The sequence below is a fragment of the Lepidochelys olivacea genome (genome assembly GCF_965140295.1).
Source record: "Lepidochelys olivacea isolate rLepOli2 genome assembly, chromosome: 6".
Classification (NCBI taxonomy): Eukaryota; Metazoa; Chordata; order Testudines; family Cheloniidae; genus Lepidochelys; species Lepidochelys olivacea.
Genome location: NC_140416.1, coordinates 66,792,309 through 66,819,680, shown reverse-complemented (window position 1 = coordinate 66,819,680; position 27,372 = coordinate 66,792,309). Strand labels below are relative to the sequence as shown.

The 27,372-nt window shown below is 46.4% G+C and overlaps 1 protein-coding gene and 1 long non-coding RNA gene across 9 annotated transcripts in view; one reads left to right on the top strand and one right to left on the bottom strand.

The window, feature by feature from the left end:
• MGA (MAX dimerization protein MGA) overlaps positions 1-6,436 on the top strand; it is an 82,611-nt gene extending 76,175 nt beyond the window's left edge. For 7 of the 8 annotated variants that reach the window (XM_084631700.1, XM_084631702.1, XM_084631704.1 and 4 more), the window contains one exon: positions 1,778-6,436. In XM_084631700.1, coding sequence (XP_084487826.1) covers positions 1,778-3,087 — 1,310 coding nt within the window. In that variant the 3' untranslated portion in view covers positions 3,088-6,436. The remainder of the gene's footprint in view (positions 1-1,777) is intronic. The other variant, XM_084631703.1, reaches the window with a different exon arrangement.
• LOC311522404 overlaps positions 1-27,372 on the bottom strand; it is a 52,626-nt gene that overhangs the window by 20,087 nt on the left and 5,167 nt on the right. The gene's annotated exons all lie outside the window — the stretch shown is intronic.

Here is a 27,372-nt window from a genome sequence, read left to right as displayed (position 1 = left end):
TGACGTGATTAGGCCTTATGATGGTGTCCCCTGAATATTTATGTGGACACAGTTGGCAACGGGCTTTGTTGCAAGGATAGGTTCCTGGGTTAGTGGTTTTGTTGTGTGGTATGTGGTTGCTGGTGAGTATTTGCTTCAGGTTGGGGGGCTGTCTGTAAGCAAGGACTGGCCTGTCTCCCAAGATCTGTGAGAATGATGGGTTGTCCTTCAGGATAGGTTGTAGATCCTTGATGATGTGCTGGAGAGGTTTTATTTGGGAGCTGAAGGTGATGGCTAGTGGCGTTCTATTATTTTCTTTGTTGGGCCTGTCCTGTAGTAGGTAACTTCTGGATACTCTTCTGGCTCTGTCAATCTGTTTCTTCACTTCAGCAGGTGGGTACTGTAGTTGTAAGAACGCTTGCTAGAGATCTTGTAGGTGTTTGTTTGTCTCTGTCTGAGGGGTTGGAGCAAATGCGGTTGTATCTTAGAGCTTGGCTGTAGACAATGGATCGTGTGGTGTGGTCTGGATGAAAGCTGGGGGCATGTCGGTAAGTATAACGGTCAGTAGGTTTCCGGTATAGGGTGGTGTTTATGTGACCATCGCTTCTTAGCACAGTAGTGTCCAGGAAGTGGATCTCTTGTGGGGACTGGTCCAGGTTGAGGTTGATGATGGGATGGAAATTGTTGAAATCATGGTGGAATTCCTCAAGGGCTTCTTTTCCATCGGTCCAGATGATGAAGATGTCATCAATGTAGCGCAAGTAGAGTAAGGGCATTAGGGGATGAGAGCTGAGGAAGCGTTGTTTTAAGTCATCCATAAAAATGTTGGCATACTGTGGGGCCGTGCGGGTACCCATAGCAGTGCCACTGATCTGAAGGTATACATTCTCCCCAAATGTGAAATAGTTACGGGTGAGGACAAAGTTCAGCCACCAGGTTTGCCATGACGTTATCGGGGATACTGTTCCTGACTGCTTGTAGTCCATCTTTGTGTGGAATGTTGGTGTAGAGGGCTTCTATATTCATAGTGGCTAAGATGGTGTTTTCCGGAAGATCACCGAAGGATTGTAGTTTCTCCAGGAAGTCAGTGGTGTCTCGAAGATAGCTGGGAGTGCTGGTAGCGTAGGGCCTGAGGAGGGAGTCTACATAGCCAGACAATCCTGCTGTCAGGGTGCCAATGCCTGAGATGTCAACTGATGGAAATGGCCCACCTTGATTATCACTACAAAAGGTGGTGGTGTTTTTTTCTCTCCTGCTGGTAATAGCTCACCTTACCTGATCACTCTCGTTACAGTGTGTATGGTAACATCCGTTGTTTCATGTTCTCTGTGTATATAAAATCCCCCTACTGTATTTTCCACTGCATGCATCCGATGAAGTGAGCTGTAGCTCATGAAAGCTTATGCTCAAATACATTTGTTAGTCTCTAAGGTGCCACAAGTCCTCCTTTTCTTTTTACTATTGGTAGTCAACTGACAGATGGGAAAAGATCCTAAGATGAGTTTGCAAGGGTTGGCCTTAGGGGGAAAAACCTCTATCAAACATGCTCAACTGAAAAACAAAAATTCTGCTAGACAATAGACATCATGGGATTTTATATTATTTATACGACTCACTCTTCAGAGTGGATTGAATGTTAAGTTTGTAGGGGAAAAAAAGAAGGTACAAACCGCTCAAGACACTCTATTTCAGCAGATGCTTTAAACTCTTTGTAAGGGTGGTTTTGTTGGGGGGGCAGATTGTCTCCAGCTTCAGTCACCAGTGATCCTGATGAGTTTTGCTTTGTTTGGTATTGCAGAGAGTGAAGACTCATTCATGATGCCAAAGATTGTTAATGTGACATCACTGGCTGCTGAAGGGGGTGTGAATTTAAACCTGAATAGAAACAAGAATTCTCATGTAACCCCAGGTGCTGGTGCCAAGACATCTGAGCCGTCCCTGAAAGCAGGACCTCATGAAAGTAGGCGGAATGAGGACATCCTTTCAGAAGAAAAAAACAAGGCATCTCCTGGAGACAGCTGTGGAGATGGAAGAAGTGCCACAGGGCCCACACAAATTTTCCTTGAAAATAAAGACAACAGCTTTCCACAGATTCGGAATGTACCCAGTGTGAAGGACTCCTCAGAGTCCTTTGCTAAAAAATCTTGCATTGGAGAGTTTCTTGGAAGCCAGGGGAGGAGGAAAGAGACTGATCAGGGAGGGGAAAGGTTGAAGCCAAAGGATTCTCCATTCCGCAAGCTGAAGGTTAAAGATCTCAAAGACTCCAGGATAGAAATGGAACTGAGGAAGGTAGCCTCTGCAATAGAGGAAGCAGAACTAGACCCAAGTGAGTTACTGGGCAGCATTGAGGAGAGTGATGACACTGATGAAACCCTCACTTCACTTCTCAATGAAATTGCCTTTCTCAATCAGCAGCTGAATGATGACACTTCTGGCATGTCAGAGCTGCCCAGTACCCTGAGCTCAGACTTTTCTCCAGAAGACTCTGAAACTCGGAGGGGAACTGCCAGTGAACTGACCACTGCAGCTGGAGCCTCCTTCCAGTTTGGTCACTTGGGTAGCAGTTTCAAGGGCCTTTCTGAAGTTCGAGAGAGTAGTGGCTCCATAAGTCCCCTCCTGCTTCACCTGGAAGATGACGACCTTACTGATGGTGAGAGGAACTCTGCAGAGCCTTCATCTCAAGCAGATATTTTGAAGATAGTGATAGGCTCTGAAATGAAGGACCCACTTGCCAACCTTTCAGTAACTGGTGGTGGAAGTGGTAAAACCTTAGATCCCCTGGCAGAGATCAATGTGTCTCCTCCAATCCTGCAGATGAAAACTAATCTAGAAGCTGGTAACACTGACACACTGTGGAGGCCTATGCCCAAACTAGCACCACTTGGGTTAAAAGTTGCAAATCTTCCTTTAGACTCAGAAGGGCAGAGTACCAAGGTGATGCCAGTATTGGCACCTGTAGTTGCAAAACTGGCACCCGTTGGTTTAAAAACTAAATTACCTGCAACTGACCTGGAAGGACAGGACAGTAAAATAATGCCCACATTAGCATCTGTGGTTGCAAAATTGAACAGTATTGGGACCTTGCCTTCAAATTCTGCAGGCAAATAAATACTTGGATTTTTTAGAGACCGAAAGGAAAATCTGGAGCAATTTGGACTATGAAAGGAATTGGTATCTTGAGTTTTAACATCTTCCCTTGTCTCCAGACACTTGTTCCTATATCCCTGTAAAGAAAATATGGTATCAGTGCACTCTTCTGACTGAGGGCAGGCCCCAAGCTGAGAAATCAATGCTATGAAACTTTAATTGTGCTAACATAAATTTTACCTCACTATTGTGTTCTGGATGTTCATCCCCCAGAAAGAAAGATGATGATGTATTACCATTGCTGGGCATATGGTATCCTTCCAACAGTGGGTCCTTCGCAAAGAGTTTAGGAAACTAGAGGTCTGATGGACCCGGGCCACTGAGAGATTCATACCCTAACAGAGATGCAGTTGTTTCTGGATGAGGAGAAATCAGGAGTACTAGCGTTTGTACCAGCCAAATTAAGTATCTATGCAGAAGCAGGGGTGTTCACAGCTGCAGTTTGTGCACAGCCCACAAAATGTAATGAGCTTGTGTAAATGAGATTGGAGCAAGCTTTTTCAGACTGGTTGCCTTGGGTGGAGGAATGGGAGATCAGGGATAGATTTCCCAGAATGCTAATGTCAAAAATTTCCGTTCTTCAGTGAGTGAGAATTATCTTCCTGCTCAGACTCTCTCTGGTAGTTTCTGCCCACATCATTTCTGTATGAAATCTTAAACTCCCATTTTAAGGTGAAGAAGGAAATTTTCATAGTGATGATTGCAACACCCCAGTGTTGTTTTTTTAGTTAGCTAATTTTAAAAAGAGAAAACCCTGCCATGTTCTTCCTTGAGCGTGCTGGGAATGAGACCGCATCCAGAACGAACAGATTCAGACAGGAGAAATCCATCTGAGTACCAGATTGCTAACTCCTTAAAAGCATCGCTGAGGTAGTTTGAGTGTCATTTGTCTCCATTCTTCTCTCCTTCCTTCCCTATTTCCTCCCTTCCTCATGGTTCTTGAAGACATATACATCTCGAAGACATTTACAGGAAGTGACCCTTTCAGAATTATTAGGACATGAAAGTGTGTGTGCGTGCGTGCATATGCACGCGTCCTTCCAAACTATCCATTTCTTTATGAATTCAGGAAAGGTACTCAGAGGTTCTCATTGCATTTACGCAAGATGTGTATAGCAAAAAAACAAAAAATGCTTATTACCAGGGAAATCAGGCAGTATTTGAATCACAAGATGTATTTTTTATTCTCTTCTGCCACCACTTATTCAATAAACTGTAGTTACTCTTCAATGTTAAGCTGTTGGAAGTGAAGGGCCTGCAGACTGTAAAGATATTTATATTTTTGTACACAATTTTTGTTTTCTTAGCTTCCTTGAAGAATGAAATTTTCAGCCGAGAAGAGACTATTTGTTAATGTGTATAAATGATTTTTTCCTATCTAGTTTGTAAATAATAGGAATTATGGTGGACTTCAGGGGCTTCTTAGGTGCTCCTCAAAAGTGAAAATCACTGCTGTGAAAATTGTGTAGAATCTGGAAAACAGCGCATTTTGCCTTTCTTGCATAATTGTATTTAGGAATGTAATCCCTGCTCTTAATGCCTCAGCAGCAGAAATTGGGATTCCATGTGCCCCCAGTGATCCACCCCACCCCCTCCACCCCGCCGTGATGCACGATTGCGGGAGCTTCCATCTCTCCCAGCGCCAAGGCTGTGCCTGTGTCTGACAGTCACATGCACGTGCTGTAAGTGATGATCTTCCACTCTTCAGAAGCAGCGTCAAACTCTACATTTGCAAAAGTATGCCCTATACAGTAAGCTGCAGCTTCTGGACCTGTGTCTAGAATGGCTGTGTCACTGGGTATGTATATCTTGTGTTGTTTCCTTTTCTTTGTTACAATTTCCTATTGGGCTTCAGAGCAAAGAAAGGGTTCTTAAGATGGGCATACATAAAGTTGCTCCAGACACTGTGTAATGGAGGTGTCTTCACCTTGGGATTCTACAAGGCATTTTTGAAAACAGTTGGAGAGGTGTGTGTCACTTCTACTGCCTTTGCATATTTTACAGTTTAACCTCAGTTTGTATCATAAATGCTAATCTCCTTCCTGCACTAAAGGGTTGAAGAAGAGGGTGTGGGTTAGTATGAGAGCCATGCAAAGCCTTACGGATATCATTCAATGCCTTATAAAGGGGAACTAGCCTTTAAATACATGTTTACATCTACTCCTTAGAGATTAAAGGCTAGATCCGAACCTCATTTACACCAGTATAAATCTGGAGTAACTATATTGATCTCAGTTGAGTTACACCAGATTTACACTGATGTACCTGAGAGGTTGGCCCTGGGTATTTTAAATTGGCTGAGGTTGCTTGTCATTATGCCCAAGACAGTTTGATTTGCCATTAAATTCAACTCCTTGCTGTGTGAAACAGCCATCAGCATTGCACTGACAGTGCCACACACACAAAAAAGCCACTAAATTTCCTCTCTGGCCCCTATCGCTTCTTGATCCAAAATGGCTGCTGTTCACTTTAGCGTTAAAATTAAGTGTGCATTAATCCATGTCTGTACATTAAGAAAAATATGCCTTTCACATTTCATAGGACACAGATAGCATTAAAGTCACTCAAACACTCTTTTAAAATAACCCTTCTGCCTTGAGGGGCAAGATGATAGAAAATGCCTAGATATATATTTACTGTTTGGCAGTGGGCAGTCAGGAATGCCTGCTGTAACAAAAGCATATTGTTGAGATAAAAGCTGACCTGCCTGATGCCAGAAAACTATCAGTAAGTTAGCTGAGAACAGACCCCAAGGTCAAAAGAACCAATAGGCACACAGCCAAGAAAGATGTTGGCAGGTTCTGCCAAGCAACAAAGCCCCTTTGAAAAGCTCATTAGCCTTTGCTTTTCCTAACCCTCACATCCCATCTTTGCATTTCACTATCATTTTGAATGTCGAATCCCCTCCCACCCACAGCCCCCAAATCAACTGGTTGGGAACAAACCTTTTGGAAATTATGCACACTATTTTTAAGAGACAATAATGCAAGAATGTGTTACTTTGGTAGCGAGTGGGTTTTGGAATCAGGAGAACAATAGAAACCCCTGCAAAGAGCACATTCTCACTAGACCAAGTATCCTGGAAATTTTGTTTGGTTTTTTAGACATGTCTGTAAATAGACAAATGTTTTTAAGAATATAATGCAATGTCAGATTTAGCTTTTTTCCTTTTATATATTAAAAATATATCTTTCCCTCTTTTCAGCTTTTGAAAAATTGATATTTTTGTAGAAATCTAACAGTACGGGACTGTTCAATGACTGTATGTGAGAGAGAGGAAATGTAAAACTAAAATAAACCAATCAAGTTCAACCAGGGACTGGCTTTGGAAGCTTTTATTATTGGGAGGGAGAATGGGATGAATAATAAAGTATTAATTGCCTTGGTGGTGGTGTGTGGAATTGCACAACCAAGCAAAGCTAGAAATATTTAGTCTTTAAATATAGTTCACACTCTGTATTTATTTTATGTGTACTGCGTTAACACCTAAGAGCGCCAGTCATGGATCAGGTGCTGTACAAACACAGAACAAAAAGATAGTCCTTCTCCCAAAGGGCTTAATTTTCATCTCTCTGCTTCTCCAATAAATCAGAAACAAATATCAACTTCTCATATAAAAGAGGGGATTGTTTTTGTTAATGGAAAGTCTTAAAGATTTGATCAGACAGTTTCCAAGGAGGCTTTGCTTCTCTACTGTTGTGTTTTACTGCAGTGGTACAGATATTGATGTATACATTTGAGCATTTTTTCGAACTGCATAAAAAAAATTAAAAACAAATGGTTTGGGGTGAGAGATTGAGAGATTAGAGCAAGAATATAAGCAGGGGGGACAGTGATGCTCTTTTTTTTAGAGTCTGTTTTCAATTGTTTTGACTGTTTTGTCTTGCTGGCGTGGACAGATGCATTAATGGCTGGCTTGTCCATTGCAGCAGCAAACCATTGGAAATAATAGTCTGTCCTCAGCCAGGAATACCTAAATTTTATGGGATTTAAGTGCAGCAAAAGCAGCTTTTCAGAAGCCCAAAGACTACTACATTTATATATGCAAGTTAAAAACACACACTACTTATTAAACACAAGAAAATGAATAAACTAGAAAGATGTATCTTATTTTTCTCCTCTTTCTGTCCTATCAATTTCTACTATTATTTGCTCCTTGTTATCTCAGTGCTCTTTTCTGTCTCATCTGTTGTTCTCTTGCTTTCCTTTTCTCTCCTGTTCTTCCGCTCCTTTCTCACCTCAGCCTCAAGGTCAAGCGTTCTTTTCCTTGCCATTTACCTGCACTCTTGCAGTGTGCTGGAGTCTGTCTGCTGGTTCATTTTGTCTGTCCATAGCCCTGTAGCTTTCCATATTTACTTCCAGCCCCGAGCATCCTGCAGATCAGGGCATTTTGAGTCACAATGTCCCACGCTTGTATGGACTTCAGAAACATCATGTATAAATGAGGCTGCATTTGGCTCTGCTAACTTTGTCATTCTAATGGGCTATACTGCAGTGTCCTTTAGGGCTCAGAGAGGAACCGTTCTGGAGCAACAGCACCCGTCTTAAACGAGCCCTGTAGAGAAAACTCCAGATTTTTGCTTTCCGGTTCGTGCAGAACCAGTATGGATTGAAGGTTGTGTTTAAGGGATCTTTGGCAGGTGGCTCTTGTTAAACTAGTTAAACTAAGGCTATCTACCCTGCTGCTATCTTTTTGGGTGGGAGTGAAGAAGTCCAGAGAGCAGCTCCCAAGCCCTATCTAACAAGCTTCATGTTTTTATCCCTGGTCTCATCTGAGCTACTGTAATGGAAGCAGGGAAACTGGTGTTTCTTCCTCAGGGTCAATTCATGATGAGAGCTCTCAGCCCGGAAGGATTTTTCCCTTGAGACCCAAAGAGCCTATAAAACCCCATCACAGACTCTAGCCAGAAATACTAATTTAATATTAGGTACAACAGCTCATATCCTTGCCAAAGGTTGACACAATTACTGGAAGAGATTTGAATATCACCAGTCATTTTAATAAGGCTGTGACCATGTAAATGGAAAAACTATGGAGTGAAAAGAAAAGAAAACCCAGTTTGACTGTAGAGTAGGATGAAAATAAATTATTCAGCAATCCACTAGAATTCATTATTTGTTACCCAGAAGTTACTTTCACAATTTTCACACATTTCAAACCCTTAGCTGGAGGAAGTAAATTTCGGGGCCTAAAAAGTCCCATGGAGCTACTGTCCCAAAGCATGGGAAGATCAGTCTTCATGCCCTATATTATTGTTTACTAGAACCGGTTGCAAAAATGTTTTTCCTTGCAAAGAAAAATTCTTTGAATTGTTTGGGTTTTCTTAGGAAAAAGAAATATTTTTAAATGGCTGTTTTTTTTTTCCTTGCAAAACTTTCTGCTGTGTTGACAAAGCTCTTTTCTGTCAAAAAGCATTGTGATGGCAGACTTTCCACGCTGTTCACTTCTGTGCCAATGCTCAGGGCTTGACCTTTTTTCAGTTGCTGGATTGGCAGTAGGCAGCACTCCTGTGATGAGCTGTTCTACTCAGGATATGGCCTCAAACGCTTCCTTCTGTAGTCTTCCCTTTAGTTAAAGCAAAGCAATAGTGCTGTGAAAATATAATCCTCGTTCCTCTCCCCAACACATCGACTGACGAATCTCCCATGGACCAAGAGCAGTTCCCCATTAGGACTTGGGACGTCTGTCCTGTGACTCTTGCTTAGAACCAGTGATGATTCTCCCAAAATCTTAACAGCGGGTTCCCTCCTCACCCCACGAGGGGGTTGTTGCCTACCCCCGGGACTCCTGCCCCATCCACCCCTGTCCCCTGACTGCCCCCAGAACCGGGTAGGAGGGTCTCGTGGGCTAATGTAGTGGGTACTCACCCCAACCCAAGAGCCAGAGGCACCTGGTGAGGTGGGGAGTCCTGGCGGTGCTTACCTGGGGCGGCTCCCAGGAAGCATCCAGCAGGTCCCTCTGGCTCCTAGGGGCAGGGGAGTGTAGCTGGGGGGGGGGAGCAGGGGGAGCGGCCGCTCCCTCCACTGATCACATCAAAAGTGGTGCCTTAGGCGCCGACTCCCTGGGTGCTCGAGGGCTGGAGCACCCACGGGGAAAATTTGGTAGGTGCAGAGCACCCACCGGCAGCTCCCCACCTGGCCCCAGCTCACCTCACCTCCGCTCTGCCTCCTCCGCTGAATGCGCTGCCCTGCTCTGCTTCTCCATGCCTCCCCCTCCCTCCCCACCCCGGCTTCCCACGAATCAGCTGTTCGGCTGGAAGCCTGGGAGGGCTGAGAAGCAGGCTGCGGCTTCACACTCAGGCCGAGGGTGGCAGAGGTGATCTGGGGCAGGGAGCGGTTCCCTGGGGCCCCGCCCCCCTGGGTTACCTCCTCATGCACCCCCCCCCGCCCCGCCCCAGCTCACCTCCACCTCCCTGGGGCTGAGCAGGAAGCCGCGGCCCGCTTCTCAGCCTGCCCCAGCTTCCCGCACGAACAGCAGATTTGTGGGACGCCTGGGGGGGGGCGGAGAAGCAGGGTGGAGCAGCACGTTCAGGGGAGGAGGCAGAGTGGAGGTTAGCTGGGGCAGGGAGCTGCCTGTTTGGTGCTCTGTACCCACCACATTTTCCCCTTGGGTGCTCCAGGGCTGGAGCACCCATGGAGTCAGTGCCTAAGGCGTCACTTTTGGCCAGTTAAATTTAGAAGCCCTTTTAGAACCGGTTATGCCTCCCGGAACAACCGGTTCTAAAAGGGCTTTTAAATTTAACAACCGGTTCTAGCTCACCACTGCTTAGAACCCTTTTTCAAAAGAATCCAGTTCTGTGCAGAAGAGGAGATATCGTTCAGAAAACTCCCCAGTGCTAACTGAAGTGAAGTTTAACATGTTTTCCCTGTGAGGAGCAAGGCTCAATGGTCATTGCTGATCCCAAGGAACTGCTGGGAATGGCAAACTCAGTGCTGTGGATCCTGGCATGTTTGCACGGGATGCCGACGGCTCTGATCTGGACTCTGGTTGACAGCACAGCTTGCTCATGAGCCCAGTCTTCTCTGTATCCTCCATGTAGCAGAATGCTCTAAGCAGTATTAATTTCTGGTGGATTTCCAGGACAAATCTGCCAGCTTGGTGGGGATAAGGTCTAATAACACTTCACGCTTCTGTAGCGCTTTTTGTTGTATGCCAACACTTATCCTAGGGTGCCTGCTCCTCTGGTCCATCTCCCAAGACCACATGGAGTCCTGTCAAGGGGTTTGTGCACAGGGCTTTTGCTTGCTCAGGAACGTGGGGTGAGGAGAATCTCTGCACCACTTCTACACTTACTGGCCACATCTGACTGGTACTCATCTCACTTAATCCAAGGAGTAGATGCCATTACCCCCAAGGCATTAGGTCAATTAAAAACTGCAACAGCTCTTGGAGCGCCTATGGCACTCACAGCTAATGATCTAACTCAAATTCCCACTGCACTGTTGTAGCATTTCTTTATTTCCTTTGCTTAGCATTGCTGATGCCTTGCTAATTCTGCATTCAGCTGGTTCAGCTTTCTCCTGTCTAATCAATCTGCTCCTCCTGCCACTTTCCTTCAGCAATGCCATGATCCATTTTTCCCCACATCACACTGACAAGCAGCTATCCTATCATGAACTTTAGTTTGTGGCGTGGCTAGGTCAACAGCAAGTGGCACAGATTTTCGCTCATTAAAACGAAAACACAGTAACACTGTCACAATGAAAAGAAGCTTAGCTTGGGATAGAGGCGCCTAATCCTTTAGGAGGCAGGAAGCCTGGGTTGTAGTCCCAGCTCTGCCACTGGCCTGCTGGGAGACCTTGGGTGAGTAATTTTACATCTCTGTGCCTCAGTTACCACATCTGTAAAATGGAGCCATTGATACTCTTGAGTTCTATAAATGAAAAGCACTATGTAAGAGTTAGATACTACGGTATTATTAAACATTGACTAATTAAATCCTATATTAGCAGCTTGCTTTCCATCTGGGATGTATGTGTTCTGCATAAAATGGAGCAGAAAGCAGCTGCCCTCGTCTTTGAACCAGAGATGCAGTCCAAACAGATGACTGGTTCCAATATGCATCCATCTCTCTTCATGGGAGCGGAAGGATGCCCCTGATTTGAGATGATACATCATCACATGCTGGAAGTTTAGTCTCTGCAAGAGAAATCTCTATGGAAGTTGAGGGTGGCTGTGAACTGCCTAGTAAAACTCCATGGCCAGCACTCTGACAACTGGACGTTAGGAGACTACTTGCAGTATCTTCACTATGGATGGAGAAAAAGACAGATGTTATTAAGTCTGTAAAGGGAAGGAGGAAGGGACATGGCAACATTTTTTAAAGTATTTTTTTATCAGAATAGTGGCATCGAGAACTTTCTCTTTGGAATATTCTGAGAACAAGCTACTGGCTTCCAATGAGTCAGCATAGTCCCTCCACCGTTGAGCCTCTTTTAGGTGCTCCCTATTAAACACAGCAGTCCTTGAGTCCTGCTCTGGGGCTTGGCTGACACAGCGCACACACTGGGTTCCACCGCACCTGCTCGCACAGACAGGCTGATGGCCAGTCACCACCCAGCGGGGTGAACGGGAATCTCTGTGAACCAACGAAAGACCCAGTTCAGCTAGAGTCTGGGCTGCAGGCTTTGTTACATTCTCCCATTTAAATTACTGCTGAGCTGGAGCTGCGGAGTCCAAGGTGAAATTTCCTGACAGCCCAGGGGTTTGAATCCTGGGTTTTGCTTTGGCCCATTACAAATGACGGGCCAGGAATAAAGGTCAGATCCTGAGTCTGATCCAAACTCTCCTGAAGTTTGAGGGGGCTAGGACCAGCGTCAGTTTCATCTCTCGATTCATTGGGAGCCTTGCTACACCGTGATTTAATCAAAAGTGCTCAGCTCCCATTTGGGCACATAAAAAATGGAGTCACCAGAATTTCTAAAGAGCTCAGCAGCTAAGTGCTGTGCACCTTTGGAAATTGTGTCACTTCAGATAGGAGCCTACAGGGTCTCGGGGCATTCTGTGGGGAGAAACGGAGCCCCCACAGCTTAGCAGTGCACTGTGGCCTAATAGCCAGACTCAAAGGCTGCAGCATGGTGATGAGCGTGGCATGACAAGCTAGCTAGCTAGAAAAGGGAGGGGACAGGAATTGCGGTGGGATTTTGGGAAGATGGGGAAAGGGGTGGGATTAAATCAGGGCTGGGGAAAGGGAGGACTGAGAGTTCACAGGGTGTGAAACCTGTTGGGAAACAAAGATCAGGGAGCTGATTCCACACAAGAGGAGTTCCCATCTAGTCTGTAACCTTACCCAATATGTCCCAGAAGCCTGAGTGCTGCTCTTACTGGGGCTGAGGAAAGCAAATCTTTCTGGGTTGCATGAGCAGCACTGCAGGTGGCCAGCTGGCAGATGAACTGTAAGTGGGCTCAAGAAGAAAGCTGAACGTATTTCCGTGGTGCAGCATGTTGTGGGAACTAACCATAGCTGAACAGTAGGGAAAAGATGTTTTAAAATGTGTTTGTTTTGCACTGAGCAGGGTAAACTGAGCCTGGAGCAACATTTGCAACCAGACACGTATGTTTGGCACAGCTTATTATGCTCACTGGCTGACATTTCACAAGACTAGGCTTTGTGGCGGGGATTTAAAGCATTAAAAGGGCATGTATTTCTCAATGTCTACCACAAGAGGGCACCATTAGCAAACTGAAGTTCAAGGGCCTAGGGTTCCTGATTTGGGGTTGGAACGTAATGGATTAACCATATGGCAGTATGGGGTTTGTAAAGAGAGACAAGAATTATACCATTTTTTGTGGCTATCAAAATTTGCTAAAACCTCACTCCAATGGCTCCTTTTCCTACCCCATTCATGTATGGAGCAGCCACTGTGAATTGACCTGTGAGGCCCCTACCCTCGAATCCTTCAACCCCTCTCCAGGGATCCCTATTAGGGGTCAGTGATGGCTTGAGGGGCAGATGAGGCTAGCTGGCATTTTATACATGTTGTTTATAGTAAAATGTAGAAGAAATGACAGAAGTACACGTGTACTTAACGATAACATACCTAACGATCACACCCCTCTCCTCCAATCCATAGCGCATCGCTTGTCTCTAGGTCATAAGCTTTCTTGGGCAAGGAGCATGCCCTTGTATGCGTTTGTCCAGTGCCTGGCACAAAGGGGCCTCAGTCCTGAAAGAGGCCCCTGGCCATTGCTATAATATCAATATTAAACAGCAATAATGGATAATATATGGTATCCACCAGATCCTTCACACTCTCTAGGAGTGCAGAGCTGCAGAGAAGGCCAGCTGTGGATTTGATGGCAAACCATTTTAAACACCCACTTAAATATTTATTTTAAGAAAGTAAAACCATAATTTGTAAAAAAAAAACTACACAAAACTGACAACCTTAACAGGGGAGTTCTGTATTAACTATCACTGTAAAAAGCTAGGTCAGAATTAGACCATGTCTACACTACAAAACTATGTCAACCTAACTTATACTGGCATCCCGCCATTGCAGTTATTACATCGCTTGGGTGTGTGCACACTTGGCTCCTATTCCAAATGACCTAGTAAAGGCTCCTTATTTATTTGTCCATCTTGTTGCTAATGGTTCCTGTTGCACCTATGTACATTCTTCCCAGTTCCCAGCAATGGGAGGAGTCATTTTAGCCTTTCCACAGCAGGGCTCATAGCTGTGCTAGAAATGATTGTCAAACACAATGAAAGCCTTGGGCCCTGACTACACTGAGATTTAAAACGTCATTGGCACTTTTCTAGGAACGTGGTTCATGCTAGCACGAGGCCATACGCTGAGAAATGCTGAGCATCTCCCATGATTTGTTTCCCTGGCTATGTAGATGTAAGCAAGATTTGAATGAGCTTTTCCTTGACAACTAGTGATGAGCTGCGGGGGGAGCGGGGAAGCTTCAGGACCAGACTGTATTTACATGAACATACCCACTCTGCCTAGGTATGAGCAGACAGAGATGTGTTGCCAAAGTGACCAATTTTGGCTAGTGGTGGGTTACAAATCACTTTTTGAGTGGGAGTGGGGTGGGGTCATGAAATGTTATCCTTATTGTATGGGTAAAGAGCAGCAGAACTGTGCTTAGCCTGCCTGAATGAGGGGGTCCCCCTCAACTGAACTGAACTGGCGAAGCAGGGGACTCAGACCCTTGTGAAAGGTAAGAGGGGGTGGGGACAGGTGTTCCTGCCTGGAGGCGTGGGCTCTGCCTAAGGCTATTTCTACACTTGAGACCTGACAGTGGCACAGGTACCGGTCCAGCGGTGCTACCCTTAAGATCTCTCGTGTAGCTGCTTTATGCTCTCCCGCTGGCATAATTAAACCAGCCCCAACAAATGGCGGTAGCTATGTCAGCAGGAAAAGCTCTCCTGCTGACATCGTGCTGTGCACACTACCACTTATGCCGGAGAAATTTATGATGCGCCGAGGGGCAAAATATTCACACCCCTGAGCGACATACGTTTTGCCAACATAAATGGTAGTGTAGACATGGCCTAAGAGTCCTTGGCATTGCTTAACCTGCCCCTCGCCACTGTTCAAAGAGAGAGCTAATTAAGGCTCCATTAGGAATCTTTTTGCTTTGTTAAGTGATCTCTAGAGCTGAAATCATCTGCTGTGGGACAGGGTTTCTGCCCAGCCTGCTTCAGCAGTGAGGTTCCCCCACTAAGAGCTGAAAATCACTGAGAGCTGGGTGGAACCTCAAGAGACCAACCCACTGAGGTCACAGTAGAGAGGCAGGTGGCAGCAGAAGGTGATGGTGTGCATTGGTGATGGCCGACGAAGCGGAGAGGCGAGCCGTCAGCAGGGAGGTTGGTGTCAGAACAAGTGCCTGGACAGCAGAGCGAGCAAGGTGCCTTTCCCCCCACCCCACAAGCATGGGAGGTGAACTCACACAGATGCACCTCTGAACTCTGGGACTTCACTGACCAAGGACAACTTCTGTGAGTGGGGTGTGGTGGAGGGAAGAGGGAGGGGCACGTTAAAGGAAATTTTGCTGCTTGGACTCAAGAACTTGAGGCAAAAGACACTTCCCAACGTACTCTGGGGCGGGTATTTTGCCCATAGTTTTATGCTCATGAATCCTGCTTGTGGTGTTTTCCCGAATTAACGCCAGGTTATTTCCTTCCTTCTATTAAAAGTTTCTTTTCTGCACTCAGACTCTGCACTTGTGAGAGAGGAAGCATTGCCTCTTAGAGGTGCCCAGTGGGTGGTATGTAATTTTCCCAGATTACTGGGTGGGGGCCCGAGCCAGTTCTGAATTGAATTGTTAAGATTGACCCCTGGATATTGAACCCAGTCCTTGTTGCTGCCAACTCCACCTGGCAGAAGGGTTGCATACACAAGACCTAACCCTGGCCTAAAATCATGTTTTGGAGCTAGACTACAGCATGATTCTGTATACCATTGAATGGCTCCATGATATAGGGGAATATGTCTGCACTGAAGTGTGAACTCCATTTTGTTTTGAGTCTTTCATTTTGTGTGCCAACTGCCGGTTTGTATTCTGTGCTGTAAAACCAGCCTGGCCCTGCCAAGACTGTTTATTCCAGACATGGCCCTATCCAGAAGGGGAGTGGGACACCTGGGAGAAGATTTGCAATGAAAGAGCCATTGACCCTGATTGTCTCTCAACTACCTACCTGTGCACAAGAAGAATGAGCTCTGTGCACAGAAGTCTGGCTGAGGGAAGGGGCGGGAATTCTCTGCCTTGGCACATGGCCAATGGGGCTGGAGACTATATTTAAGGGAGAATGCTCTCTCTGAAGGGAAGCCATCCACTGCCATATGCCAGGATAGCGGGTAGGAGAGAGACAAGGCAGGAGAAACTCTGCCTAGCCTGAAATGCTGACCAGATCTCAGACTCATGGAAGGACTGAACTCAGATTCGGCGAAGGGGGGTTGCCTCTTAGGACTGTTATTTTGCAAAGAGCTGTAGCTCTGGTCATTTCAAGAGTAAAGTGACCATGGTTAAGGAACTCCCTGGATAAGCATGTGCTCCTTGCTTGCCTGTCTTCTTGTCCCTGACGGGGTTAGGCAAGAAGCACTGCCCACAGTGAGGTGGACTTCTGAGGGATTGTGTATAAGCAACAAGGGGCTCGGGAGGATTGAGGCACTGAATCTGGGGATTAAGGTAGGTGGGCTGGAGCACCTCATGTCCCACGGCAGACAGGAGATCTGTACTTGGGCGTGTGCCTTAGGGTAGGTCTACATCTGAGCTGGGGGGGGGGGGTGATTGCAGTTTGCATAGGCATGCCCATGCTAGCTCTGCTGGAGCTAGTACCTAAAAATAGCAATGTGGCTGCAGTGGCATGGGTAGTAGCTTGGGTTAGTTGCCTGAATATGTACTCATGGGGTTGGGCAGGATTGTACTTAGGGTGGCAGCTAGTCCAAGCAGCTGCCAGGGCCATTGCAGACACACTGCTATTTTGCTAGTGTGGGCATGTCTATGTGAGCTGGGAATCACTCCCCCCCAGCTCAAATGTAGATGTACCCTTAGGGTATGTCTACACAGCACAGAAAAATCTGCATCTGGACTCGGGCTCGCGGGGCTTGGGCTGTTTCATTGCTGTGTAGACTTCCAGGCTCGGGCTGCAGCCCGAGCTCTGGGACCCTCCCACCTCACATGGTCCTAGAGCTGGGAGTCCACACAGCAATGAAACAGCCCCACAACCCCGAGCCCTCTGAGCCCACGTCGGCTAGCACGGGCCGGCCATGGGTGTCTAGTTGCTGTGTAGATGTACCCTTAGAGGGCCAGATCTTGGCACAGTGACCTGGCTCTGCCTAGACCCAGTTGGCTTAGGATCAAGAGGGATCTAGTGGTTGGTTCCACTTACATCTGGTACTGTCTAGAGATGGGCACTGGCCAGGTTGAGACAGGCCCATCTAATCTTGAATAGGCCAGTGCTGGCACAGTTCAGGGACACAGTTCAAACACAGGCTCATATATGTTTACAAAATGATTTAACTGTTTGCAGGGGGAGGGGACCTGCATTCCAACTGGTTTCCCTGATGCAGAGTGTTGTAATGTAGACGGGATCTAACATTGTTATAATCTGAGTTAAGAAATAGGCTTTTGCTTGCAGGTGTGGAGGACTGGGGTAGCCTATAGCAAGGGTTGTGCAATAATAATAATAATAATAATTAATAATGTATAATACCTAGCTTTTATACAATGCTTCTCGTCAATAGATCTCAAAGCACTTTACAAAGAAGAGCAGTATGCCCGTATTAAGGAAATCAAAACAACAACAAAAAACCTCCCTCTTCCCACTGGGTGGTGAGACCATGCTTAAAAGCTGCTGCCCAACTTGACTGTAACTAGCATAATTCAAATTTTATGGGGGAAAAGGAGTAAGGATCTCTGCTGTACCCAGGCCCTCTAGATTTTGTATATCCCAGTGCTGAGATACGTGTCAATCAGTTCGAACCAACCACTGTTTGCCTTAGTCTACACTAGGGAAGTTTAGAAAATAATTCCCACCAGACCAGCTGAGCCAGTGGGAGCACCAGTGGGAATTGTTTAATCCAATTCCTTAGTGTAGACAAGGCCTCATTGTCTGATTCTCACAGGGAAAACGTCCAGCTTCACAAACTTTGCTGACTAAGGGGGACAATAATTACACTGAAAACTCCTGTACAACGGGTACATTCATGAGCAAAAGAGAAGTTGATTTGCATGCAGCTGGGCCAGGCGGACGGTCAGCAGCAGCAGCAACCAGCGCCCGAAAGCAATAACCTTGGAGCAAGCTGTATCGCTCGCTGAGGGTACAGTCTGGGCTCAGCACCTTGGCTGTGGAGCACACAGTGCAGGCTGAAAGGTGTGTGTGTACAGCTCCTTTTCACACACCTCCCAGCCTGGAGCTGCTGGGCGCACAGCTGGTCCCAAGGCATGAGACAGTAGCAGAAAAGTGGCTCAGACAGCAGGGCTAAGCCTAACGGGGTCACTCATTGCCACCTGAACAATGAGAGACGCACACACCGCACCAGCAATCTGTTCAGGCTCCACGGCTCTCACACCTAGGAATTCACTAACTGGAGCATTTGCCATGGCAGCCGCCTGCATTACCACAACACCATTGGCTGGAGGCATGCCAGGGTCTGTCTACACTGTGGCTGGGACTTGTGCTTAGCAGGGCTCTAGCCACAGCTCTGAAAATAGCTACGTAGATAGGGCTTCGATGTCGTGCCTTGGGCTGGAACTTGGGCTCTCAAGCTCACCACCACCCCCAGGCTTCGGAGCCCGAGCCCCATCCCCAACATCTACACTGCTAGTTTTAGAGTGCTATGGTGAGTCTGTGCACTGGGCGGGGAGGCTCGCTGTCGGGTGCAGTGTAGTCACACTGTCCAGAGCGGCTCAAGAATGGGGTACCAAGCTCAGGGCAGGTTGCTACAGAGCAGGGCGCAAACCCCAGACTGGCTGTGAGTTCTATACTTAGATTTCACCAACCAAGTATCAAGTGTGAACTCCTCAAGCACTGTAACAGCCTTGGCATGGGGTCACAGACACTCCCCTTGGGCGTTCCGGTCTATCTTGCCACCCAAGCAAGCCTGCCTTTGTGATAGATGGTCCCTTACACCAAAAATCACAACATTCAGGTTATGCCCAGTCCCAAAGGATCAGCCATGTACCCCCAGCCAGTTGTACCTTAGATCTCTCACCAAAGACAACGCCTGTAGCCAAGCCTGTAATAAACTAACCAGAGATTTATTAACCAGGAAAAAGAAATGAGTTATTTACAAGGTTAAAGCAGGTAAACGTACACACACAAATAAGCTACATCTTAGGTTTGAAAAAGTAATAGAAGCTGCTGTAATGGGCAAATGCTGTAAATCCTTTAGGGCTAACCCAAGTGAACCAGCTCGGGGATCCCTGAGTATGCTTAGAAATATTGCCCTCTTTGAATTCCAAGCAGCACAGTGACACAGTGCCTTCTGGTCAGGGGTTTTTATTCCCTTCCCCCAGAGTTCAAACTGGGATGGGATGAGGGCTTGTCCCTGTTTACTGGGCGTGGGGGGAGCAATCAACAAGGTCTTTTGTCCACTGATGTTCCACAATGGTTCATCTGGTGTCTATGGGCCTGCTTTTGTTGGGCAGGAGATGACACCTCGTGTAGTAAACTAGTGTTTCAGACTTGGTAATGCTTATCTCCTGACTGGGGGGATTTCCAGTCTCATAGCAAGCCCTTTCATAGTTACAAAGCAAACACTTAAATATTACCTTATAACACAGGCTACAGATATTATAAATCAAATTAATGCAGGCAGCAACTCACAAGCATTTCCTAAAGTCCAAACGCTCAACACATTCTTACAAAACCTAATATCTATTTTCACAGCTCTAACACACAGGTGAGCCAGTCTGGTTTCCAGCTGTGCAGTTGTCAGTGTTCATTGAGACCTAGGGGCCTTGGTATGAACTGGCACCTGGCCTGCCAGCCTCACAAGCATGACTCCAGGGTCCTGCCCTCAAGCCCCCAAGTACTTCTCAGTTAGTATGAGGGGGGATTGGCTGCAAGAGATGCTATAGCTCTCAAAGAATCACGAGCACCAACAGAATCCAGCTCCCTCCCTTTATGCTTCTGACTCTGGCATATGGCAGCAGCAGCCTATACAGTACAGAGTTGGGTGAAATATTCATGGGGAAGAGATGCACTGTTAGAAATTGCCTGGTTTTGAACTGAGGCCGGCAGCAGTTTTGTGACATTTTTCACAGTATTTGAGCTAAATGTTGGCAATGTTTTTGTCATAAGTTTTCACTTATTAAAACAAGGGCGCAAACATCTGAGTTACGTGTTTTAACTTAGAGTTGGGTTGGTTGATTGTGATTGGTCACAGAGTATTGGTCCTCATCCTCTGACTGGCTGACCATAGCTCATGTAGTTACGAATGTTAATGAAAGCCATTTTGACTGTGTTTCCTTGAGGATGTAATTCCTCTTCTTTTGCAAGATACCAGGGAAAATTGTGATTGAAAAAAAATGAAAACAGCAGTGGTAATTAACTGATAATCTACTTTTCCCGTCAAATCTAAAACTGAGTTCAAATATATGAGTCCACTAAAGCTCACTGGTTTTGTGAGCATTCCTGTCAACCTGCTCCCTAGTATATTGGCAGTAAGCAGAGACAACGGAAGCAAACGGAGTGTTTGATTTGAGCAATTATTCCTAGATGTTAGCCAAGCTCTGATACCTGTTCTGTGAGCTCCTTCTTAGGCCACTGTGACCGACCGGCCAGCCTTCCTTATGTCATGTCGATCCTTCGGGTAATAGTTTGGGTGCCACGCTGCTGGCTTTATTTATTTGCTGTGCCCCTTGTTTTTATTTTTCATCACTTCCATTTGTGTGTATCCTTGTCCCAAGGGCAGCCAGCCTTCCACTTCGATTCCTTTCCTCGCTTCTTGCCTTGCAGAATTCTGTCTTATCAGTCTAGTTTTTATGCTCAACACCATGGTGCCTGAGGAATTGCTCCCCATGAGCAGAGGATCTGGCTGCAGTGTCCTGTCTGCCCTTCCTTTGATCAGTCCTCCTGTCGGATGACTACCTGGCTGTGTTTTCTTGAATTTGGCCTTTATTTGCTGCCTACCTTGGCCCCAATTCAGGAAAGTGTCCCCAGTCCTAACAGCACATTAGCAAAGGCAACAAGCATATGCCTGAAGTTAAGCATGTGTTTGAGTGCTGTAGGGATAGACATATGGAAAGTGCTGTCCTGGATCTGACCCTGGGTTTTGTCACCAGACTCACAAAGGGCACTGTCCTGGGATGTGTCTCTCTGTCTTTGTCTGGAAGGGCACCCACCTACTCTGACAGGACCATACGGTGTTTCATGTTTGTCTTCTCCTGCTTGGATCAGATTTAGTATAGTGTGTCCTACTGGCAACTGTTCTCCAAGATCTGTCCTGTTCTCTCCTGCCGTGGCTAAGCAAAGGTGATGTTTCATGCTGGCAGTGAGTTTTGCAAGACAGTGTTAGAGAAGGTTCTCTGCATTTTGTGCATTTTCAAGGAGGAACAAACAAGGAGGAAAAGGATGAATTGGTGAAAAGATGAGGGTGGGATTTCCCCAGGGGCCTGCAGTAATTAGGTGTTCAGCCCCCACAGAAAGGCAATAGGAGCTGAGCACCTGCCTCCCTTTAAATTCTTTGAAAATCTCAGCCCCACTGCAAAATAACAATGCTCTTATTGTGACTATCTCCAAGCCTGGCTCAGGTCCCGGTCTCCTCTGGGACAGATTCATGCTTTGCATCCCTGGAACAACTCCTCTTTCTTATGGCTCACTGAGGAGCTGGGACTTTCCTGGAAGCAGCGGGACTAGTGCTGTCAGCACTGTTACAGTATGTGCTTGTCCCAGATGGTACTGCGGGTATGTCTACATGGCAGTTAAACACCCACAGCTGGCCTGGGCTCCTGGGGCTCAGGCTGCGGGACTGGAAAATTGCAGTGTAGACGTTCAGGCTCGGGCTGGAGCCCAAGCTCTGGGACCCCACAAGGTGGGTGGATCCCAGGTTCCAGCCTGAACGTCTACACCACACTTTTACAGCCCTGGAGCCAGGGTCCTGCGAGCCTGAGTCACCTGACATGGGCCAGCCGTGGGTGTTTAACTGCAGTGTAGACACACTGTGACAGTCTGACTGTGACGCCTGGCTAGAAAGGGTTAAACATCCTGCAAAATAAATAACCCTCAAAAGACATGTGGGGAGATCATGTTCGTGTTTTTGTTTATTTACATATGTATGAGTAGAGTCAATGTAATCAACAGTCCCTGTCTATGCTGTATTCTGATAATTCAGAGGTCAAAAGAACATCCTATCATTTAAATTAATTGTAAACACAGGATATCTCGGTATTCATCTCTCTTTGAAACGTATAACAAATAATCTGTGAATGGTGGAGGAACAAGCAAATTGCCTTATGTTAATTCTATAGCTGAGTACCAGTGATGGACCTCCTTCAAAGTCATACTAATTACCTTTTGAACTCCAATTTGTCAAAAGACATGAAATTGTATAAAAGATCCTTGGGTCCTGATTCTGTCATCTCAGATCTGCTTAAGCTTTCATCAAGGGAAGTCTGAGTCACCAGACTGAGGTCCCAGTTATGCTGGTATGCCCCGAATATGATATTTGGACACTGGACTATAACCTATGAACTAAAGGAACTCTTTGCAACTACAGAGCTCACCATCTCTGCTATGAATTTGAACCTCAGTGGATTGAACTCATGTTGGTATGTATATTGATCTTTTAACCATACTCTTTCTTTTGTTTTTTAATAAATTTTAGTTTAGTTAATAAGAGTTGGCTGTAGCATGTATTTGGGTAAGATCTGAAACATTCATTAACCTGGGAGGTAATGTGTCCGGTCCTTTGGGATTGGTAGAACCCTTTTTTTTTTTTTTTATATATGATGAAATAAGATTTTCAGAAATCATCATGTTTGACTTAGGTACCTGGGTGGAGGCCTGAGGCTCGATCACTGTAAGGGAACTGTGTTGTTTGGATTTCTGAGTAAGTAGAAAAGTAATAAAGAAGCTGTTTTATGCTGGCTTGGTAAATCTAAGTATTGGAATATCTACCAGCTTTCGGGGGATTGTCTGTCCCATGTTTTGCAGTTCACTCAAATTGAGTGACCAGAGCTGGCCTCCACTGGGACCCCAGTCACACTGACACTGGCGATTAGTGTGCAGGGAAACAAACAGTTCCAGTGCTGTCCAGCCCCTGAACGTTACGGGAACCCATTTGTTCTGTATGGCTTGTCCCCAGTAGGGACAAATGCAATGGGGGCTTGTGACAGGGCTCTGCTTCTGGAGCACACATATGTCTCAGTGCACCTGTTCCAAGTCTGGCCCTTTAAAGACAGTGGCTTAGCCCCACCTGTGCCTCCTTTAGCTACCACTGAAGTCCTGGGAGTGAGACTCAGACGTCTTACGAGGCTACGGATTATAAAATGCCTGCAGGCTCAGGCAGGTTGCATGAGTTAGGGGGAGTGCAAGCCTGTGGGGAGCTGGCAGCAGCTACGCAGGGTGGATGGGGAAGAGCAGGTGTACAGGATGAAAGCCTCAAATGGGACCCTGTAAGAGCCCCATGCCAGGGTTTGTGACCCATCAGGAGGCTGGGTGGAAGACCTCTTATATTTAGAACTTGATTTCACTAAACCAGGTTCTGAAAACACCACATGAAGTTTGATTACAGGGGGAAGAAGGGGAAACTGAGGCAGTGGTGGGGTCCAAAGCCAGCGCAGGTAAGCCCTGCTATAGTGTGATATAGGAAACATCACAAATATAACTTGCATGCTTTCAACCATTTGATTTTCAGATGTTTGTGTTCGATCCTTATTGCTGGAGAGTGAGATTATGATGGCATTTGCGGTAATGTAGCAAATCAGCACCCAGCTAACTTTAGCTCCTGTGGCTATTGCAATCCCAGTTAATATATTGTGAAAACTGATCTGAACAAATGTGCTTCAACTCGTGCAATGTAAACCTCTGGTGACACCACTGTCATGAGCTGTGCCTTGCTTTTGCTTGCCAGCAGTAGGGTTTGTGCAATACTCATTAAAGGCATGTTCCAAATGGAGGCAGGGCTGCCGATGGCAATTTAGGTAAGTGAAGCGATAGACAGTCCTTTTATTTTTCTGGCACTAGCTCATAGCAACTAAAAGCATTTGGGTGGCCGCAAGCTGCATAACTTTATGGCCTGAGTAATGAGCTCCTAGATTGTCAGCCTCACAGGGCAGGGATGGAGTCTCACTCTGTGCTGTGTAACATCGGAGCACGCTGCTGGTGCTAAACAACTAAAGAGGAAGAAAATCCAGAACTCCAGCAGCCAGCTCATTGTGTAGTTTGGGTTTATAGCAGTTACGCATGTGCCATTGTTCTCCTTAATTACTGTTCCCTAGACCTGGAAAGCACACGATGAAGGGAAATGGAGTAAACATGTTTATTAAGGTCAATTACAAAACTATGGGCTAAGTAGGTACTAGAAACATGCATGACTAGACTGTGCTCATAGGAAAACAATGTACACTATGGCCAACATCCTCCCAGCATGGGCTGGCAAACAAGGGATGGGGGAAATGAGCACACACAAGAAAGCATGTGTCCTGTGGGCCATTGTCCTCATTAAAGCAGGCAGCAAACACTGCAGAATCTCTGTCTAAAGCAGGAGTCCCTTGGAGCCCAGCGTGCCCAGACCTGGCAAGGGGAAATTGACATGGCAATGTCTTAAAAGTTCCAGCTTCTGCTACTGCAGGCCCAGCCGCCCCATTCACTGCAAGAAAATATGCATTTGCCAGGATACTTAATTGTATAGATGGGTGCAATGCACCTGCTGGCAGTATGGAGAATTGGCAGAACAGCAGCAATAGGGTTCAAACCATATGTCTAGTGTACTCACCTGAGCGCAGCTGGCTGCGCTCTGTTCTGACATGGGACGGAGTGGGAGTCCTGTTCTGACCACAACCAACACCGAGAGCAAAGGCGCATGGCTCAGTGGCTAGCAAGAATGTGGTGGAAGGTCAAGAAGGCACAGATGCTGGTCAAAGGGCTGGGCCATTTGTGTGATTCCCTCACACTGCATGATGGACGGAAATAGCACCATACCCAGGTTCCTGCGTGCTGGGTGATTAACAGGCATTATGTGTCACACAACCAGTCCACTTTACATACCTCAGCATCAGTCAGAGATCTGCACATCCCCTTCCTTTCAGCTACCATGTGCTCAGGACAGCCTGTGTGTTTTGAAGCTACCTCTGCCAGCGTGAGGAGCTTTATGGTGCAGCATGCACAGAAGTGGGTGAAACACGTCGCACTGGGCGTTCCTACCATCGCCACACCTACGGTTCAGCTGCCCGCCCCCCAAAGGACAAGTGAGGCTGAGGTCGTGGGCTGGCTTTCTGCACGGGGGAGTTTCACCTTGGAGCACAGCTGCAGGACACCCAGGTTTGCACCTGGTAACAGTCCCTGGAAGAAAGCAGAACCCCACTTTCCACACGGGATATCTTCACTGGGGCAAAAATTGCATTGCTTTCCTGTTTTTCCTGGGATGCACCACTGTGGACAAATGGGACAATGAGTTGGTTTGCAGTTGGTGCAACCCAGGAAAAAGGAGGGAAAATAAATGTTTTTAAATAGCACTGGTAAGTGGTCCTTATGTGCACCTACGAGAAGTTGTCCCCAACACCTCTCGCTCAGGGAACAGCCTCTGGCTCTTGTACCACACTGGGCAATTTCCTTTCCTTTCCCCGAAGTGCCTGATAAAGGATAGCTCAGCTACAGACCTCCAGCTTGGTGCTGGTATTCAGGAAGCTTTCCTTCTCCCTTACTCAGATGCCATCTCCATGAGTTCAATTAAACAGTCCCCAGAGGCAGTTTTCAGCTTGGGACTCCCCCAGTCGAGCCGGAGACCTTCCCACCCCAGACCTAGCCTTTCTGTGTGTTTTCCAGCCCTGGCCTCCTACAAGGAGTCAGTGACCACCTCACCTTAAGCATCACTATTTTGGTCAGCGTCCAATATCTAAGGTCCCAAATAACCACACTATGAAAACCAATGAACTTAAGTACAGTTGTTACTCCACTGGGGCCCAGCCAGGTTATAAAATGAGTGTGTGTGGATAGGACCAGATTGTGTTAGGATAAGGGTTAAAGAAAACTCTGGGTGTTTGGCCAGGTGTAGAGAGTTAGGGCCTGTCTAAACAGTCAAATGTGCTATGGCGAAGGACTGATGTGCCCATGAGCATGCCCTGACTGAGTTCTATCTGTCTCTGTATTTATAATTCTCTCATCACATTAGTGTCTAGATAGATAAGACCAGTTGTATTATATGTGTGTCCCGATCTCTTGTCATTGAAGATGACAGTGTAGATGGGCCCTCGGTCTAAGCACATTTTTCATGGTCCACTCAGATGCAAAGTGTCATAAATCAGCCAGCGATAACCAAGCCAGCATTCTCCCAGCTAGCAGGCAGGTGCTGGAGGCAATTGCAGTGTTCTAGTCTGCGAGCGTGCAGTGGTCACACACACAGAACCCTGGGGGCTAAAAAGGCCCTTTTCTGAACCGAACGTTGAGATTTTCAGGTAATCCACCGACGTCAGGAGCAAACCCCCAACTATTGCCGGAGTGCCGTCAAATCACGGAGCTGGCAGTGCTCCGGGTGCACCAAGCACCCTCTGTCCCTGCTGGGAAGGGAATTAGGGAGCGTGTCAGGGCTGAGCAAGGGGCTCAGCAGTAGGCTTTGCAGGCAAAACAATGGCATGCTTTCCTGTAGGTGAGGGCAGTGTCAGCTTGTATGGTCTACTTGAAAATCTTGGCCCCCTAAATAAATCAAAATTCCACTGCCTCTAATAGTTACTGTCATTTGTATTACTCTAGCACCCAGTGACCTCAATCAAGATTGGTGACCCATTGTGCTCTGGACAAAAATATTATAAAAGAACCTGGCCCTGTCCTGGAGAGTGCACAGTCCAAATAAAGACAAGATGTAGCACATGGGCATAGCACACAATGGGAGGTGTTAGAAGAAGAGGAGGCTAAAAATCATAGGCTCATGTGGTTATACAAGCTACACATGTTTATAATTTACAGGCTATTGTATGAGATAATTAATCAGTCTCCAACAGGCCAGCTGCTTGATCACTGTCATTAGGCAGTTTCCTGTAAGCACCATGGCAGAAAGGCATCAGAAGGAGCAATTTGATTGAGTGGTGGGTTTGCCAATTGATCCCGGGTGTTCCAAAAGTATAGGCCCATTTCACTTAATATCAAGACAGTTATGCACAGTTTATTGGATGGCAGGATTCTGACATCAGAAGTAATGCTCAGACCCTTGACTTCACTTCTATTTGTTAAAACGGGTGCAACAGTTCTACATTGGTCTTAAACTTTCATACTCTCATTTCACAGTTTTTATGTCAGAGCCAGGAAATCCAGCCCTTTGTAGGATACGCTAGTTGTGAAATACACCTTTCACTTCAGTTCCTAAAAGACCAACAAAAGGTTGGTGATTCTGCTTGTTTCCCTGCTGCAGTAAGTAAGATCCAGGAGTAAGGCTGGTATCCCAGCTGTTTGATCTGCCATTATATTACCAAAACCCCCAAGGAGGGGTGGGGGTGGTAAATCCCTTAAAAAATTTAATTTCAAAATTTCAGAAAAATTCTTGTACTGATGATGGATTGGTGAAACCGAGTGAAATTTCACATTGGCTGTTTGTTTACATTTGGGAAAGTTCTGCGTTTTGTTTCAAAATATT